Source organism: Salvelinus fontinalis, chromosome 35 (genome assembly GCF_029448725.1).
Source record: "Salvelinus fontinalis isolate EN_2023a chromosome 35, ASM2944872v1, whole genome shotgun sequence".
Taxonomy (NCBI): domain Eukaryota; kingdom Metazoa; phylum Chordata; class Actinopteri; order Salmoniformes; family Salmonidae; genus Salvelinus; species Salvelinus fontinalis.
The window spans coordinates 26,229,325-26,247,674 of NC_074699.1; the positions used below are offsets into that span (position 1 = coordinate 26,229,325).

At 42.6% G+C, this 18,350-nt stretch overlaps 1 protein-coding gene across 3 annotated transcripts; it reads right to left on the reverse strand.

Annotated features, from left to right (window-relative positions):
- Positions 1-1,240: 1,240 nt before the first annotated feature.
- On the reverse strand, positions 1,241-17,754 carry LOC129834638 (plakophilin-3-like). 3 transcript variants are annotated; one of them, XM_055899816.1, is made up of 14 exons: positions 17,643-17,754; positions 16,296-16,473; positions 13,385-13,473; positions 12,277-12,953; positions 12,010-12,133; positions 11,604-11,808; positions 5,573-5,747; positions 5,354-5,471; positions 4,776-4,940; positions 4,427-4,609; positions 4,127-4,280; positions 3,774-3,969; positions 3,571-3,658; positions 1,241-1,936 (listed from the first exon to the last, which is right to left on the reverse strand). In XM_055899816.1, exons 1-14 carry the CDS (start codon positions 17,646-17,648, stop codon positions 1,895-1,897), a joined length of 2,400 nt encoding a protein of 799 aa, XP_055755791.1. In that variant the 5' UTR covers positions 17,649-17,754; the 3' UTR covers positions 1,241-1,894. The 3 variants fall into 3 exon arrangements, with proteins under 3 accessions (XP_055755791.1, XP_055755792.1, XP_055755790.1); XM_055899817.1 differs by lacking the exon at positions 17,643-17,754 and having other exon boundaries at positions 12,070-12,133; positions 16,296-16,674; XM_055899815.1 differs by lacking the exon at positions 17,643-17,754 and having other exon boundaries at positions 16,296-16,674.
- Positions 17,755-18,350: the final 596 nt, after the last annotated feature.

Below are 18,350 nucleotides of genomic sequence, written 5' to 3' on the forward strand. Positions count from 1 at the left end.
GAGATAAAACAAAGCCAGATCCTACTGTCTGCATTCCAAGGCTTTCTACATTCCCTTTATAAAGAGGGTTGTTAGCCTGTGTCTTTGCTCTTCATCTGGTCCTTTTACTCCCCCACCATTTCCCATGACTTCCCGGAGAACCTTACCCTCTCACCACAGTTCATACCTCATAGTGTGCTGCCAGACTGAGGAACTTTATCTGTAAACTTAAACATGCCCTGTTTGGCCTGCCGCCATTGAGAACAATTCCTCCCACAAGAGAAGGCAGAGGGAGCCCAAATGCTTCAGAGGAAACTCTGTACTATGTGCATGTAAATAAACTTACCAAGTAAAAAAGTGAAAACAGAAGTTTCCTTGAGTTTGATTGTATCAAACTCAAAACTAAATTCCCAATCTGGCCCTCAAACCATCATGGTCTCCTAATAATCCCCAGTTTACAATTGGCTCATTCATCCCCCTCCTCTCCCCTGTAACTATTCCCCAGGTCGTTGCTGCAAATGAGAACATGTTCTCAGTCAACTTACCTGGTAAAATAACGGTAAATAAAAATAAAAAAAATCTTTAAAATGCAATCATGTATTATGCCAAATCCAATTAAATTAAACCATTACTTATGAGAAACAATTAACCTCACATACTGTAACCTAACACCTCACATACTGAAACCTAACAGTCTGAGCTAGCCCATGTAGATGAATAATGCAGAGAAGTAATGACCTGTGTGTGCAGTGGCCTCAGAGTTGGGTTAACTCCCTGTATCAGACACTTCAAACTCTTCTATGCTTCACTCAGACATACATCAATGTGTCAGAGGTCATACCTTGTAGTACTGTAATGTCTGCTTTCATAATCAGCACTACTCAGCACTTTATTTAGATGTCATTATTACAAATTGTTTCTTAGTCATAAATGACACAAGGGTGAGTGAATTTCAGAGGCAGGGAACGTTTACGATTAGTAACCATTTTATTTTTTATTTAACTAGGCAAGTCCGTTAACAAATTATTATTTACAATGACAGCCTAGGAACAGTGCGTTAACTGCCTTGTTCAGGGGAAGAATGACAGATTTTTACCTTGTCAGCTCAGGGATTTGATCAAGCAACCTTTCGGTTACTGGCCCAACACTCTAACCACTAGGCTACCTGCCACCCAAACAATGTAGCACAGATCTGTGAGGGAGGGGTAAGATAATGAGAAGTTTATTTTCATGCTTAAAGGACACACTGGGGACAACTGTCTGGTCATGTCAGATGCTGTTTATTGTTAGTTATTTGGGGTGAAAATAAGCACAGAAGAGCCGGTGATTAAAAGCAGGGGCTCTTTAAAATGCTCTGGTGATTATTAGTTCAAAGGGGAGTTTGGAGGGCACCCATTCTGTATCTTGTCTTTCAGTGAAGCATCCATGTACTGTAGAACTAACAATATAGAGGATTGTATTCACAGTATGTCTGTAGGAATGGCATGTTGAGCCCATATGGTATCAGAGATGAAAAGAGGCATCCAATGCCTTTTACGGGACGAGTCCACTAAGTCCAAACATTCACACACATGCATGCACACAGGCATGGACCACGCACACGCACACACACCGTCCTGAAGTGAAGATTCCTCAGTCATCCAACACACTCTCATGACAATACAAATATTAAGCTGGTAAAGCAGTTCATTTTGAAAGACCAATAAAATGTGATAAAATCGAAAAAATATTGAGTAAAGAAAAGCTGCTTCTCCTCCGTCCTTGGCGGCCGGTAAATACATTCCTCAGAATTATTCAGGTTCCATCAATGCATCCATTTGAGACCAGATGTGTCAGGTTCATTGTGGGGGTCCTCCTGCTGGCTCTACCAGCAGGTCCAGAATATGAATCCAGTAAAAGGGCCAAGCAGTCTGCTCTAAATGGCCGTGTCAGTGAAGTCACACCTCGTGAACCCTTTCTGTAAAACACAAGGGAGAAGGCCACTTAGATAGAGCAGTCTGTTTTTAGAAAGGGTAAATAGTAGGCCTGGGACGATACCAGTATCACAATATTTTGTTCCATGGCAAAAATGAAAACACGAAGCAGATCAAAGTCTTTGGTCCTTTAAAAACCTGCTGTATGTTAAATAGTGTGCTATAGTTAGGAAAATAAATACATGTGACTCTGGATGACAACATAATAATGTTTGTTTCCAATATTAGGGCTGTTTTCCTAAAGAAGTTAAATCTACTTTTTTGTTTCCTTGCCACGATACTAAAAAGTATCAAATCAAAAAATCGAATAAAATGGTATTTGTCACATGCCCCGAATACAACAGGTGTAGACTTTACAGTGAAATGTTTACTTACGAGCCCTTTCCCAACAATGCAGAGTAAAAAAGTACCCAAAAATTATTGCTAAATAAAAAAAAAGGAAAACAGTAACACCATAAAATAACATAAGGAGTATCAGTACAAAGTCAATGTGCAGAGGTAAATGTACGTCAGTGGAGGCTGCTGAGGGGAGGACTGCTATTAATAATGGCTGGAATGGAGTCAATGGAATGGTGTCAAACACATCAAACGTGGTTTCCATATGGTTGATACCATTCTATTGGATCAATTTCAGCCATTATAATGAGCCATCCTCCCCCGTCAGCAGCCTCCACTGATGTAGGTAGTGCAGTTTTTTTTTTAAATAAAGGTATCAATGTAAATAGTCCGGGTAGCCATTATATTAACTGTTCAGCAATCTTATGGTTTGGGGGTAGAAGATGTTCATGAGCCTTTTGGTCCCAGACGCTCTTGTACCACTTGCCGTGAGGTAGAGAGAACAGTCTATGACCATTTTTCACGATTCTGGTATCATCCCGGCCCTAGTAAACAGGCCTAAATATTCTACAGTGTGAAGAGGGCACATAGAAGGGACAAACAGTGTTTACAAGTGTAAACTGAAGATTGATATTTTGCACAGAGTAAAAACAGACAGCCGTTATCTTGCAAGAGACAATCAATGGCTGCTCCCAGCATTCCAAACATACCATTTAACTGACCATCCAAGGAAACACAAGACACTGCACTACAAACTCAAGTAGCACTATAGCACAGAGGAGAGGACTGTCTAGTTGCCAACCACCAAACCAAGGTGTTTTACTGGTCTTGTTCAATAAACCCCAAAACAACTCAAGCAAAGAAAACCATGATATAAAAGCTAGTCTAAATATATAACTGATAACAGATAACTAGATTGTATAAACTTGAACTGATAAGTGTAGTACCTGCACAGAATGAGGATTCCTAAGGGCCACAAGAAAAATTCACTTCCATGAAAATATAATAACTAACAGCTTTAGTAAAAATATTTATATTTGCTGTGCCAAAGAATTATGGGGGATATCAGTCGATCCAAGGGAGGGGGAGGGGAGCATTCTTAGAACTGAGAAAAAAAAGAGTTAGACTAACCGTTAGAGGCCATAAAGAAAATAAAGAAGCATCTGGACCAAGACAAGAGGTTAGAAGGCCATGCACAATGGAAGAGGCCAAACGACCCCCGCGTTTCCTGCTCTCCAATCCCATCTATCACAATGTCTATGTTAAATGGTGTTAGCCTCACCTGTTTATAATCTTTATGCAGCTTGTTGTACTGGAACATGTTGAAGAGTACTGTGGAAGCAGCCTTGGCAGCCTTCAACTTCCCTGAGCTATAGTAGGTGAAAAACACAGTCAAACACAACAGGAGCCAGACAGGAAATTGGAAATAAAAAGCAGACACAATGAATAACAAACCAAGAACACTGAGAGACAAGATTCACTAACCTGTTGTCGTGGGAAGACTTGATTGCAACAAGTTTGGGGAGTCCATCAAAGAAGGTGATGTCTCTCGCTGCTAGTGAGCTGCCTGCAACCAGGTTATTGAGGGTCCCACATATGTTGACCACCACTTCCCCGGAGGGTTCCTTCTGGTGGCCATCACTGGGGAGCTTGGTCACCAGAACGTTCACTACCTTCGTAGCTGGAGGTCAGAAGGGAGAGAAGTAGCCATTCTTTAAAGTCTCCTTATAAGGGGAATTACTGTGATTAATATGCATGGAATGGATGGATACAAGGTGGAGGGCAGGAGAGACAGAGGTAGAAATGAATAGTGTGGGGTACTGGGGGTTGAGTCTCACCCATGTCGTCCTTGTTTCTGCTGTGTCGGGACAGGTTCCTCAGGAGGCCAGTGAGGGAACGCATCTCCTGGTCGCTTTGTGTCTGCAGGAGGTCCAGCACCACAGGCAGCATTCGCTCCTGCTCTAAAGCCACCCAACTCAGCACTGACGCCCACTGATACACAAGGAGGAAGGGGAATTCAACACTAGTGTTGAGTACATTTTCAGTTGAACTGTAAATCTGAATGAAGCATAAGTAGCCTGTCATGGTGAAAGTGATAGCTAGGTCAGCCCGTGGGGGAGAGGAGGGGTGGGACCTACCCTGGTCTCTCCGGCTGTGATGTTCTGCAGGGCCCCTACTGCAGCCTCTCGTGTTGCCGTGTTGGTCTCATAGTGCTGAAGCACGCGGTTATACAGCCCCACCACCTGGGGGTGCCACAGCCACTCTGCCCCCTTCGGCTGCTTAGCCACCTCTGAGAAGGTGGACAGTTCCTGGTTCCGTCGCTATAGAGATCAGGGGAATAGATTCATTACAGAAAAAACATATCATGGTCCCATATCCATTAGGATTGTATGACTGTACTGTACATACTGTACATTTTTCAGTGTCTTGATGTTTAGCCATAATTTGATATTTCCTTTGGGTTTGCCTTGGGAAAATGACACCTACCTCCTTTGCCTTCTTGCTCTGTGGGGTGAAACAGCCAATTGACTCTGTCTCAGTAGTGGCTCTGGCCCGCGTAGGCCCCTCCAGTCGCAGTAGGGTTGAGGGAGGGATCTCACTGTACAGCTGATAAGACAGGTTCCTCAGGACACACACTGCATTCTCTACACCCTGCAGGCACAGACAAAGATGGAGGGAGGAGGGGAAGAGAGAGAAAGAGAGAGAGAGAAGTGAGAGTGGGGGTGAGGAGAGGGTGAGATGGAAACATAGGTGGCCATTGTGTCTCTCAAAGCAGCCTGCATTACATAAGGCACAGCAGATAGGCCACAGCATGACCAGTCTGGCTGTCTGGTAGATAATACAAACAGTACCACTAATGACGAACTGTACAGATACAATGATTGGCTCTCACTCTACCCCAGCTGAACCCGTGATTTGCTGAAGACTGTAGTATATGAGATCAAATCAAATGAGATATTAAATCAGGGAAAAGGGTTTGACCTGAAAGAACATGCCCAGAAAAATAATCAAGTTGTGAAAGAAACACACAATAATGTGACATAATTAGAACAGTTGAGGCGTACTTTGTCCTCTGCTTTCTCATCCTGAAGGGAGTTCTGGATGTAGGCCACCAGAGAGTCCACCAGCCCTCGCATGTCTCTCATCTGCTGCCTCGTCCTCTCATTCACTGAGCTCAGGTTCCTGAACAGAGGAAGAGAGTACAGAGAAGGTGTATACAGTACATGTATCAGTCCGTGTACAGTGTGTATGTATACTACATGTAGGCAGATAGGTATAGCTACCTCAGACAGCCTGTGGTGTTGTAGAAGATGTCTGTCTCAGATGGACTCTGACGGATCAGCTCTGAATCGCCACTACTGCACAGGGGCACCAGCACCATCTCTGTGAGCTCACTCAATGTCTCTCTGGCCAACTTCTCCTTCAGACTGTCCTTAGAGGACATGTTCCACAGAATACCTGCAGGACAGACAGATGAGAGAGAGGTTTTATTGAACCACTCTGTCGGTACACAAAACAGCCTCTATGACCAGGATAGAGTGTGTGCTGATAACCTGACATCCAAATGATTTATCTTCAATAGGTCTAAATAATCAAATTATCACAGTGGGATTCATGTCATATGATTCCAAAGTAAACCCTGGGAATCCTATTTTCTATTTTCAATGTGGCCAATAAATAATATCTGATGTATCAATATCAAATCAAATGTTATTTTGTCACATGCACCGAATACAACAAGTGTAGACCTTACAATGAAATGCTTACTTAGAAGCCCTTAACCAACAATGCAGTGTTAAGAAGAAAAAAAGTGTTAGGACAGTATTTACTCAAATAAACTGAAGTAAAAAAATAAAGAAATAAGAAATAAGAAAAATTGAAAAAAAATAACAAATAATTAAGGAGCAACAAAAAAGTTACTGTAGCGAGGCTATATACAGGCGGTACCAGTACAGAGTCAATCTGCGGGGGCAGCGGTTAGTCGAGGTAATTGAGGTAATATGTACATGTAGGTAGAGGTAAAGTGACTATGCATGGATAATAAACAGAGTAGCAGCAGCGTAAAAATGAGGGTGGGGGGGCAATGCAAATAGTCCGGGTAGTCATTTGATTAGCTGTTCTGGAGTCTTATGACTTGGGGTTAGAAGCCGTTAAGAAGTCTTTTGGACCTTCTACGAATCTGTAATGGGAAATACTATTTCTATAATAGATTAACTATCACAGTATGATAAGAATCTCAGGAAAAGTATTTACAGAGCATAAGTGACACATCTATCCCTCCACACACTAGTTTATCTAATGGCCGAGGCTGCGGATCCGTAGGTAATTCCGCCCCATCCCCCCTGGATCCCTTTTCCCCAGAGCTGAAGATCCCAATCACGTTCTGCTCGTGTGTTTCTTTACCTCTACTTTACTCGCCAGTTTTTGTGGTCACCTTCCCTTCACATTTCTCACTGACAGTCGTTTTACAGGTGAAATGCCATGCAGCGTCTGCATGCCAACCATTTGATCTCAATCCAATTCATGGGGTTATGCATATACAGCTGAAGTCAGAAGTTTACATACACCTTAGCCAAATACATTTAAACTCAGTTTTTCACAATTCCTGACATTTAATCCTAGAAAACATGCCCTGTTTTAGGTCAGTTAGGATCACCACTTTATTTTAAGAATATGAAATGTCAGAATAATTGTAGAGAGAATTATTTATTTCATCTTTTATTTCTTTCATCACATTCCCAGTGGGTCAGAAGTTTGCATACACTCAATTACTATTTATTAGCATTGCCTTTAAATTGTTTAACATCGGTCAAACGTTTCGGGTAGCCTTCCACAAGCTTCCCACAATAAGTTGGGTGGATTTTGGCCCATTCCTCCTGACAGAGCTGGTGTAACTGAATCCGGTTAGTAGGCCTCCTTGCTCGCACACACTTTTTCAGTTCTGCCCACAGATTTCTATAGGATTGAGGTCAGGGCTTTGTGATGGCCACTCCAATACCTTGACTTTGTTGTCCTTAAGCCATTTTGCCACAACTTTGGAAGTATGCTTGGGGTCATTGTCCATTTGGAAGACACATTTGCGACCAAGCTTTAACTTCCTGACTGATGTCTTGAGATGTTGCTTCAATATATCCACATCATTTTCCTTCGTCATGATGCCATCTATTTTGTGAAGGACACCAGTCCCCCCTGCAGTAAAGCACCCCCACAACATGATGCTGCCACCCCAGTGCTTCACGGTTGGGAAGGTGTTCTTCGGCCTGCAAGCCTCCCTCTTTTTCCTCCAAACATAATGATGGTCATTATAGCCAAACAGTTCTATTTTTGTTTCATCCGACCAGAGGACATTTCTCCAAAAAGTACAATCATTGTCCCCATGTGCAGTTGCAAACCGTAGTCTGGCTTTTCTATAGTGGTTTTGGAGCAGTGGCTTCTTCCTTGTTGTACGGCCTTTCAGGTTATGTCGATATAGGACCCGTTTTCCTGTGGATATAGATACTTTTGAACCTGTTTCCTCCAGCATCTTCACAAGGTCCTTTGTGTCACATGGAATGACGCTCGAGAGACGAAGCAGGTACGGGGAGTCAAACATTTAATATAGAATGGACATGGAACGAGAGAGGAACAGCGTCAGTGTCACGCCCTGACCGTAGAGAGCTTTTTATGTCTCTATTCTGATTTGGTCAGGGTGTGATTTGGGTGGGCGTTCTATGTTCCTTTTTCTATGATTTGTATTTCTGTGTGTTTGGCCGGGTGTGGTTCTCAATCAGAGGCAGCTGTCTATCTTTGTCTCTGATTGAGAACCATACTTAGGTAGCCTTTTCCCACCTGTAATTGTGGGTAGTTGTCTATGTGTAGTTGCATGTCAGCACTAGTTGTTTATAGCTTCACGTTTGTTTTGTTATTTTGTTATTTTGTTTAAGTGTTCTTCGTTTAATAAAGAAGAATGTATTCCAATCACGCTGCGCCTTGGTCTTCTCACTACGATGAACGTGACAGTCAGCATACAAGAAAACAAAGACAAAAACAATCCATGCATCAACAGGGAACAGACCAGGGAAACTGATCAATATAGGGGAGCTAATAAACAGATGATGAGTGAGTCCAGGTGAGTCCAATATCGTTGATGCGCGTGACGAGGGAAGGCAGGTGTGCGTAAATTATGACAGGAGTGCGTGATGCAGGCTAGCCTGGCGCCCTCAAGCGCCAGGGGAGGGATGAGCGGGAGCAGACGTGATAGTGATTTTGGTGGCCCACCATGGTGAGAGACGCTCGGGAATTCATCTCAGCCTGCTCGGTCTGTGCCCGGAAACAAAAGCCCCATCAAACCTACGTCCAGTCGGCTTCGCCCTCTTCCCATACCCAGTCGCCCCTGGTCACACATAGCTCAGGACTTCGTCACTGGCCTTCCTCCATCTAACGGTAACTCAGTCCAGGGCCACAGGCGCCCCAGGTACACTCTCTCTCTCTCCCCCTCCCTTTCTGTTTGTGTGTGATTGTGTGGTTGGAGACAGGTGTTCTGGAGTCAGATCAGATCCCTATCAGCTGCAACTCGTTCCATTATCAAGACCTCTACAAATACTCAGTTCTGCCACTTCCACTCTGCCAGATCGTAATCTCTGCTCAGTCAGTTTATGCTTCTAGCCATTATTATTATTATTCAAGATCCTGTTAACCTGCTGTACCTGTTTCCCTGCTTGACGCTGTTTATCCTCTTACTGCAGTTTTGCCGCCCTGACTCTGGCTACTGTCTCCAGTTCCACATCTCACCACCCTGCTACCCTGTTCTGTACTCACCACACCACCACTCCCTTGGATTCTCCTCCGGACCTGTTTACCTTGTCCCAACCCATCACACTCCAACCTCAGCCTCCACATCTGGTTTTCAACAACTCATCCAAGCTTCCCCGGATCTGCACTCCATATCTCCCTGTGTTACAATAAATACCTTGGTTCATTCATCTCTGTTTCCTAGTCTAAGTCCGCTCTTAGGTTCCCCTGTGCTGCTCCACGTAACACTTTGCTGTTGTTCTGGGATTGACTTTTCGCACCAAAGTACATTCATCTCTAGGAGACAGAAAGTGTCTCCTTCCTGAGCGGTATGATGGCTGCGTGTATAAACATGGTGTTTATACTTGCGTACTATTGTTTGTACAGATGAACGTGGTACCTTCAGGCGTTTGGAAATTGCTCCCAAGGATGAACCAGACTTGTGGAGGTCTACAATTGTTTTTCTGAGGTCTTGGCTGATTTCTTTTAATTTTCCCATGATGTCAAGCAAAGAGGCACTGAGTTTGAAGGTAGGCCTTGAAATGCATACACAAGTACACCTCCAATTGACTCAGATGATGTCAATTAGCCTATCAGAAGCTTCTAAACCATGACATCATTTTCTGGAATTATCCAAGCTGTTTAAAGGCACTGTCAACTTAGTGATGTAAACTTCTGACCCACTGGAATTATGATACAGCAAATTATAAGTGAAATAATCTGTCTGTAAACAATTGTTGGAAAAAATACTTGTGTCATGCACAAAGTAGATGCAAAACTATAGTTTGTTAACAAGAAATTTGTGAAGTGGTTGAAAAATAAGTTTGAATGACTCCAACCTAAGTGTATGTAAACTTCCGACTTCAACTGTAGATCTTCTTGAGCTAAACAGTGAAGTAGCCTACAGTGTTGTTTTCAATTACGTACAGTGAGCAAAAATTGTAGCAGATGGTGTTAACAAACTGTAGCACGGTACCTTACCTGTGTTTAGTTTTTATCAAAGCACATATTTTTCCTAGTGGTGCGCATTGCTGAGTTTTGGCCACATGAGAGAAAAATCCAACCATTTGCACAATCATCCTAAAATTTCATATGAAATGTTTAATTATTTTTTGTCTTACGCTATGCTACGCTATTATATTCAGTTATGTTATGTAGAATACTAGCCTTATCTGATGTTGCAGACATTGATTTACAATTTTACAATTGGCTCATTCATCCCCCTCCTCTCCCCTGTAACTATTCCCCAGGTCGTTGCTGCAAATGAGAACGTGTTCTCAGTCAACTTACCTGGTAAAATAACGGTAAAATAAAAAAATAAAAAAAATAAAAAATTCCCCAGAGTAGTTTGTTCTCTGGGCAGCCTAACAGTGGAGCAGAGACTGTGCGTAAAGTAGAGAATTCCGCACATTCGAAGAAGCTTCGGACCTTTAGCTGTCGGGAAGTGGGGTCCAGAGAAGTTGGATCCACAGCTACTCCGTTATCGTATTAGCCAATGAAAGGTCAGTGGCTCCATATACCCTCCAATCAACTGATCAGAGCAGCATGGCCCTCTCTCTCTCTCTGTGAAGTGCAGTTGACCCAGGAGAGGGTTCAAATACATACAGGGTCCAGGAATCTCAAGGACTATTTACTCAGGAGGAGGCAGCCAAGCATGAACAAAGCACAAGAGACTGCTGGGAAATTAGGCTGCCCCTTTCACTGGGCTGAGGGATTTGAGTGTCCTCAGGTTACAGGGCATTCTTCATTCCCAGCTTGACCCACTTACAAAGGGAACCTCTATTACATAGTTACTACCGGTCCACATGCTCAACCTGTGTACAGACAGATTCTATCTCTGCAGACTACATTTAGGCTCTGTTATATTTGACAGAATCTTCTGCACGTGAATGATAAGAATATATAGCCAAAAAATTTGTGGTGGGCAACAATATTGAAAAACCTATATTGATATCAAATTGAATTATGATTGCTGTTACCTTACACAATTATGTAAAAGAAAAAAACATACATGACTATTTCTGCAAGCACAAAACCCTCTCAACTTAACTGCCTGCTGATGGGGCATCAACTGGCTTTCATTGTATCCAAAGTGGTTGGGTAGGTTAGGCCCCTAGAACATTCACACAGCAAGCAGTTGTCTGGACTTCTCAAAGCCGTAGAAGTAAACAGAAAATAAAACATTCACACAGTAGCTATGTTATTCATAAAATGATATAATATTGATATCGGTTAGAAAAAAGCAGATGGCATTGATATAGATTTTCCATATCGTTGCCCATCACTACTAAAAATATATTATTTCGGTTGGAATTCTATTTGGGATTTGAACTTTATTAACTTTATGTTGGACTCTAATTGAAAGAAAGTGATTACTTGAATCTCTGATTGGTGACAATATACTGTATGCTTCTTCTGCTCACCTCACGTCACGTTGACTATTTTACCTTTGTTGCTCTCATATTGAGAGTATTTCCTTGAACTTTAAAATTGTAACTTAGTTTGAGATCCAAGCTGATTGTTAAAGTATATAGATGATCTTACCAGTGATGTTCTTACGAAGCTCCTCATCTGGTTCATTCAGGACACTGATGAGCTTGGCTACTCCCCCAGCCTCAATGAGGGCCGCCTTGTTGTCCATGTTCTCATAGATGAGGTTGCGTGTAGCGCCTGTAGCGTAGCGCTGGACCTCCTGGCTGTCACTGCTGAAGAGCTGCACCAGGGCTGGAACACCCTTCAGCAGACGCACCTGTAGACAGGGTGGGCCAGTCTATATGACTATCAGGCTGACTTACTAAGCCATAACAAGACAACAAATTCTATATTACAATGGCATTTTTGATAAGAGCATGGAGAACTCAGTTTAGTTTAAACAGTAGGGCTGTAAATTATATTTTGGGCAATGAAGTATGTTACTGTATATGGCTATTTATTGAGAAGGAGCTGTTACTTGGTTCTTGGCATCACTGCTATGGTAACATTGGTGCTGGATGTAGGCTGCTCCCAGCACCTGCATGGCTGTGTCGGACATGGAGAGGTAGTTGACCGCGGTGGGCATGTCTAAACTGTGCATTCTGTCCACAAACACCAGGAAGACAAAGGAGAGTGAGGTTAATCAGAAACCTATAACAGTTATGTAAGAAGACAAGAATCTACCTAGGGCTAAGTTTGTCTGTTTGATATTGCAGGAGATTTTAACAGTCCATGCATCTCTCACCCTCCGAGTTTCTCGTTGCTATCAGCTGAATCCCTGCCCCCATCAGGCACGTCCATGCCTTTCCCCATACTCTTCATGCTGTGCAAGGAGGCCGGTCGGGGCAGGGAGTTCTGGTACTGCCCCCAGCCTCCATACACACTGCCACCGCCCCCACCAGACACCTGCTGCCACTGCTGCAGCCCCGACGCTGAGCTCAGATGTTGCTGCTGCTGTTGTCTGTTGTTGATGCGACTAATGGTACGGTGGGCGGGGCCTTTGTAGGAGTGCTGGTAAACTAGCTCCGCCTCTCTCCACCCACCGCTACCACCCCCCGCCAGGGTTCCACTGAGTGTGCGCCTCATCGTTGCTGGGGCAGGTATACCTCCATCATGGTAGGAGTGGAACTCTGTGGCCATGCCATCCCGGGCCACCCAGCTGGCCACTGGGTTTTGCTGCTGGTGGCGCAGGGTGAGCAGACCTCCCACACCCTGGACCACTGCCTCTTGGTCAGCCTGACAAACTGATCTGGACCTGGTGGTCCTTGCCCGACTGGTCTGGTAGCCACCCAGCTGGATGTCGTCATGGTGGAGGTAGCCAGTGTTGACTGGAGGCTGGCTGATTCTGTATCTGGGTCCTAACTCCACCGCTGAGCGAGACGAGTACCTACCTCCCAAGTACTGCTGGGATACCGGGGGCATCTAGAGGCCATACAGAGAGGACACTGTTACACTTAACTATCTACACTACAATAATACCCAAAAAGCAAACATTGGCCAAACTGTCTAGTCTAAAAATGAGGTCACGGGTAAGATGTTTTTAGACTCTTTAGGCAGTAGAATCCTGTCCAGAGATTTTTGTTCCTGTGCCTCATCTAAACATAGTTATGGTAGGACCCTGTGAAATACTGCATGTATGTGCTGTGAGGGTGCAGCTGTGAAGTGTGTCACTGTGGTAAGACCTTGGAGCTTCTTTTTTTAACGCATTTCACCCCTGGTTTAGATAAGGGACAAATGTGGCATGGCAATCAGCTAGAAAAGCAGGACTTTGGGGCTGTTAGATTAGGGTTTATCATGAAGGCAAAAATAAACACAACTAAACATTAGAAAATATGAAGTCCTACAGTACTCACCTTCATGGTCCTACTCCCTGTGTTATACACCATTGACTTAGAGCTGAATCCGGGGTTGTACGTGTTATATCTCATTGTGCCACCATGGTCTACATGTGGATAGAGAAAGACTTTGTCTTAGACAGAGAATGCAACCACAAATCTCTCCTGAGATTACAACTTCACAATTAGTCTATTTACAAATTAATGAATCTATAACCTGTCCTGCAAAACACTTGTTCTTGTTACTAAAAAGTGTGACAAATGATGACTCTGATTAGCTTCTTGCCACTTGCTTTGCTATTTGGACTCATGGTTACTATGTTTATGCATGAAAAACAACAACAATATCAACCGCAGCTGTACACCAAGACAAGCAGCAAACATGTAAAAATGTAAACACACACCCAGGGAGATATTGCACAATACCTCATGTTTTAGAGGGGATTAGCCACTGTACTGAGATATCGAAACATTGAGGACAGGATAATGTTGGACTAAGCAAGCAGGGTAGTATACCTTTGGGAGATTCTTTGTTTTGTGAGAGAGTGCATTAAAACAGACCCTGGCATTTCATACTGGACCAGCTAAACACATAATGACCACTAGAAAGTAATGCTGACACTATAGCTTAACTAATATGGTATAGTGAGGGTTAACTGAGTGGATATGTCCCAGTGAGGCTGACTCTTGGCAGAGTGACCTAGCAGGGGCTGAGAGAGGCCAACTGAACTGTGTGGGAGGATTGCATGCCTGAGGGTTGACACTGAACAGTACAATTCTGCCAGGTCAAAAAAGTGTCTACTTACTCACAGGAAATGGCTACAAAAACATTGATTTACGCTGACTACAGACGCTCACTTCAATCTGATATTAATACTGGACCTTTTATGTATATCTTAACTCATTAACTTTAATAGTGATATAAAAACAAAAAAACAAATGGGAAGTTTGTTAAACGAATTCCCTGCATGCACAAAGTTGTCTCTGCACTGTGTGAGAGCTGAGCTCTGTCCCCTACTTTGCAGGTCAAGTGTTACTCTACCTTTAGGTCTGAACATTAGGTCATAGAAATCTACTTTTCTTACTGTGTATACAAATACTGTATGTTTTGACTGTATAACCATGGCAACAATGTGATAATAGGGTGTTGTAAGTCATTTGAGACAGTATTATCTATAGCCCCCTGTTGAGTTTGAATAGGAGTTGCGATAACATAAGCTTTTGTCAAATAGACTATGCATTACATTCCCAATATCCCCTCCATTATGAGTTTTACACACACACACGCACACACACACATGAATATGATCAATTGTTGGGAATATACTTCACTGCTGAGTGAAATAGGCCTACTATCACTGTTTGTTTTCAATCAAAATACCTTTCTTAATTACAGTTTGTAACAGCACTATAATTAACAGTATAGATTTCCCAACTCAAGTTGTTTGCCTTCTCATTGCAAAACACAGGCAGCTGACTGATTTATGTGTTGGTTTCACGTAGTTCTTTCTGAGACGCCATCTGACCACAATATCCAACCCAACCAACGCTGTCCAAAATAGAACATGAGCTGAGCAGCTTGGTGCTACTGATAACCCATTCTGAAGAGCTGAGTGGATTGACAGGAATGTTCCATACATCAGAGGGTCCCATTTTTTAAATCTGAGCTTTATGTTATCAATAACCACCATGACTAGCAGTTCAAAACTACCCATTATACTTTATCATATTATACTGTATTGTGCATCATTTCCCTCCCCAATCCTGTAAAAAATGATGTCATAAGGTGTCAACTATCTGAAATGGACATGCTCAAAACCTTACCTAGTAAACTAGCTACCTAATGATATCATTCTAGTGTTAAAAAAATAAACATTCTCCAACTGTGTAACCATGTTGAGGAATCCAGCTAAATTGTCCTTCTATTAGTATTGGGCATGAAATAATCTTTAAACCCTTAAGTGTTAAATCAGTCAGCACAAGGATCAAAAGCTCAGAGACTAAATACTACCCTTTTCTTCGATAATTAGCTGAGTTTATCTTCTGTCACTTATGAGCCATGTGACTGTTAGTTGTTCGTACTGTATAGGCATCAAACTTCTGCTAAAATCTAAAGCCTTGGGTGTGACAGCCTTGTAAGACGTGAATGACAAATCCATGAAAAGGAATCTGTCACTCACATAATATGGTTCATTGCCACATGCAGTGATAATTCCTGGCTGTGACTAAATGTTATGATTTTTCAGAATACCAGAATATCACATCTTCTGTGTAAAAGCATCTGTGTATAAATCACTTTTTATATACAGAATTACTGTGAAAGTTTGGCATCTGGCAAGACAGATTGAATGCTTTACTGGTTTGGCGCAGCATCTGTAGACACCATGACTGCAGATGTGAGAACCATCGGTCAGATCACTCAGATGTGTTACCTTGCCCCTGGATGTTATAAAATACCTGCAGGGCTGCATTTTTATGGCATGTATGTGAGAGTAATATAGCCTAGATGGGGCGTTGGAGGTGGTCTTAGGGGAAACCGCTGTACCTTAATATGACTACTCACACCACACTATAAGCCCCTAACCCCATTTGGTACCAGCAAGACCAGTCTGCCAAGACAAGGACTAGTTTCACTGATTAGAATACAATAATAATCTATCAATATTGACAAGTCTTTAGGCTACCAATGATAAAATGACATTTTCCATGTTTTGTATATCAAAGGAAAACGGATCATAGTAAATTTGGACTGGACTTGTGTTGAAAGAGTAGGATTGAGCCATCTTCCCTAAGGGTATAATTGAAAAATTTCATGAGTATTTGGTCTGGTCTACACACAGCTGGTAATTCGTTTGTTCGTTTGTTGAAAAACAAATGCCTCACATTTCTAAAATAGGACACAGGCTAAAATGTATAATAAGTTGCCCACCTGGGGAAATGCAGTTCGAGCCGTTCAGCCGCGTGAGGGATGAAGACCTCTTTTCGGCGAGGCGCAGATGGACTTGTTGTTGAACCCTCTTAGCCCTTTCCACCTCATCCATTATGGAACCCCTCGGTCCCAACTGCACATCGGACGGGACTGCATAAGTGGTGACCACGGTGTTGGGCTGTAGGGCAGACAGAAAGCAGCTCTCTGATGCAACCGTCGCACTCATTGCGATAACCGCAAATTGAAACAATCCTTTAAAATTGACAATCAAATAGAGTCCCTATTCGTTATTATGTGTAAATGACGCCCAGCTCCTATGTATAAAGTGGCAGACTCATGCATTCAACTCCTATAATTCCCAAAGGAATGCAGACCACCCTTGCACTTCTTTCCCGTCAGTGACAACCTTCTCTCTGAACTGATGCTTGCCTCCTCGAGCCAAACGCTAGGAGGAGTTATTTGATGTCACGCGGTCTCACATTGGCCACTTGGAGAATGTTTCAATTAAAGCTGGAATCCTTAGTTGCAACATACATGTTTGGACATAAATTAATAGGAACTGTTAAAGTGAAAATCGAATTTGTTAAAGTTCATATTTTGTTAACTCATATGTTGTTGACTCATTCTATTCTCGTATATTCTCGTATGTGTGGCCAAAGCATAAAACACTTCAAAAACCCCACCTCAAAGTTGTAGGCTATTTCAATGCTTGCTAATCCCACACAATTTCAACACAGAGAATCTGCTTTTTGACTAACTTAATGAAAAAATGTTTGGAATGAAAACTATTTCAATCATATTGTAATTTATTGTATGTAACATGCTAAATTAATCTGGAAACAAACACTGTATAGCCTCAAAACGTATTTAAAACTATAATTTTGAGATCGTGGATGGTCAGTCATTGCATCCATAGCTCTTGTCTATGAATTTGAGAGTGGTTACATTTCTCCAGGCCCATCCCTCAATGTTTTACCACAACACAGACCCGGTGACCGTTTTGTTATTGTTTCAAATAAGGATTCTTCAAGCCAAGGCAGGCAGCATACTTTATTATCTTGATTTTCCCTCAACACTGAATTGATGTGAAATGATTCTAAGTTGTTATTTAGCCTATTAATTAGCTATGAAAAGACAGGACATCATTTGAGACCATGTCATCTCCTTCTGAACCAACATTGCATGCCTTACCATCTTTGACCCATGTCCAGCTGTAGGTACCTAACGTAGGCGCTGTACATGGTACAGCGTGGTGCAAGATACAATAGGATACTCAAAAAGTTTACATGTATCATTATCCCATCAGATAATCCAATCACCCCAACATAGTCAGATTAAGGGACTCACCATCATAATAGGTTTTATTATCCTTTGCCCGAGTGTTTAAAATATTTTCTGTATTCTTTCAGTATTCCTTCTATCTGTCCTCTTCAGTTAGCTCTAGTCCGTCTGTTCTCTTTTCCTGAAATCTCAGCTCTTTTAGGGAGGCAGTGGTTTTAGACTAAGGAGTGCCGAGCTCTGAGGGCTCACCCCTGAATTAACCCTTCCCTAATACTCCACACCCTGGCCCGACTTAGATGAAGATGGGAGAGTGATAAAGACAGAGAGAAAGATGAGTCAAAGAGGAGAGGCTAGGTTAGAAGTGAAGATGTGAGAACATATTTTACCCGAATGTGTCAAAATGAATCACTAACTGTCAGGGCCCAAAATTGTTATTGCGATATCAATGGGTTTGATGTCAGTGTACTGGTTCTGTTTGGTGAAGATTTTGTATGAGTGTGTGGTTACATCAGAGGGTTGGACCAGAGGGTTAAAAGTGTTGAGCACTTTGGTTGACCTTAGCATAGCCTGCACTGTATGTCATTAACATTCTCTCATGAACAGGCTGCTGTCATTGATTATGTAGTGTAGGGACCATGCCAAGGCCTGTCAAGGTGATGTAGAAAGGTGGCACTGTAGAGATCCTACAATTCATCATGTGATTCTATAGGTGGCAATGTGTGTCATGAAGTCTTTCTCAGGAACAGATTGTTGTCAATGATTCCCGTTGGACGA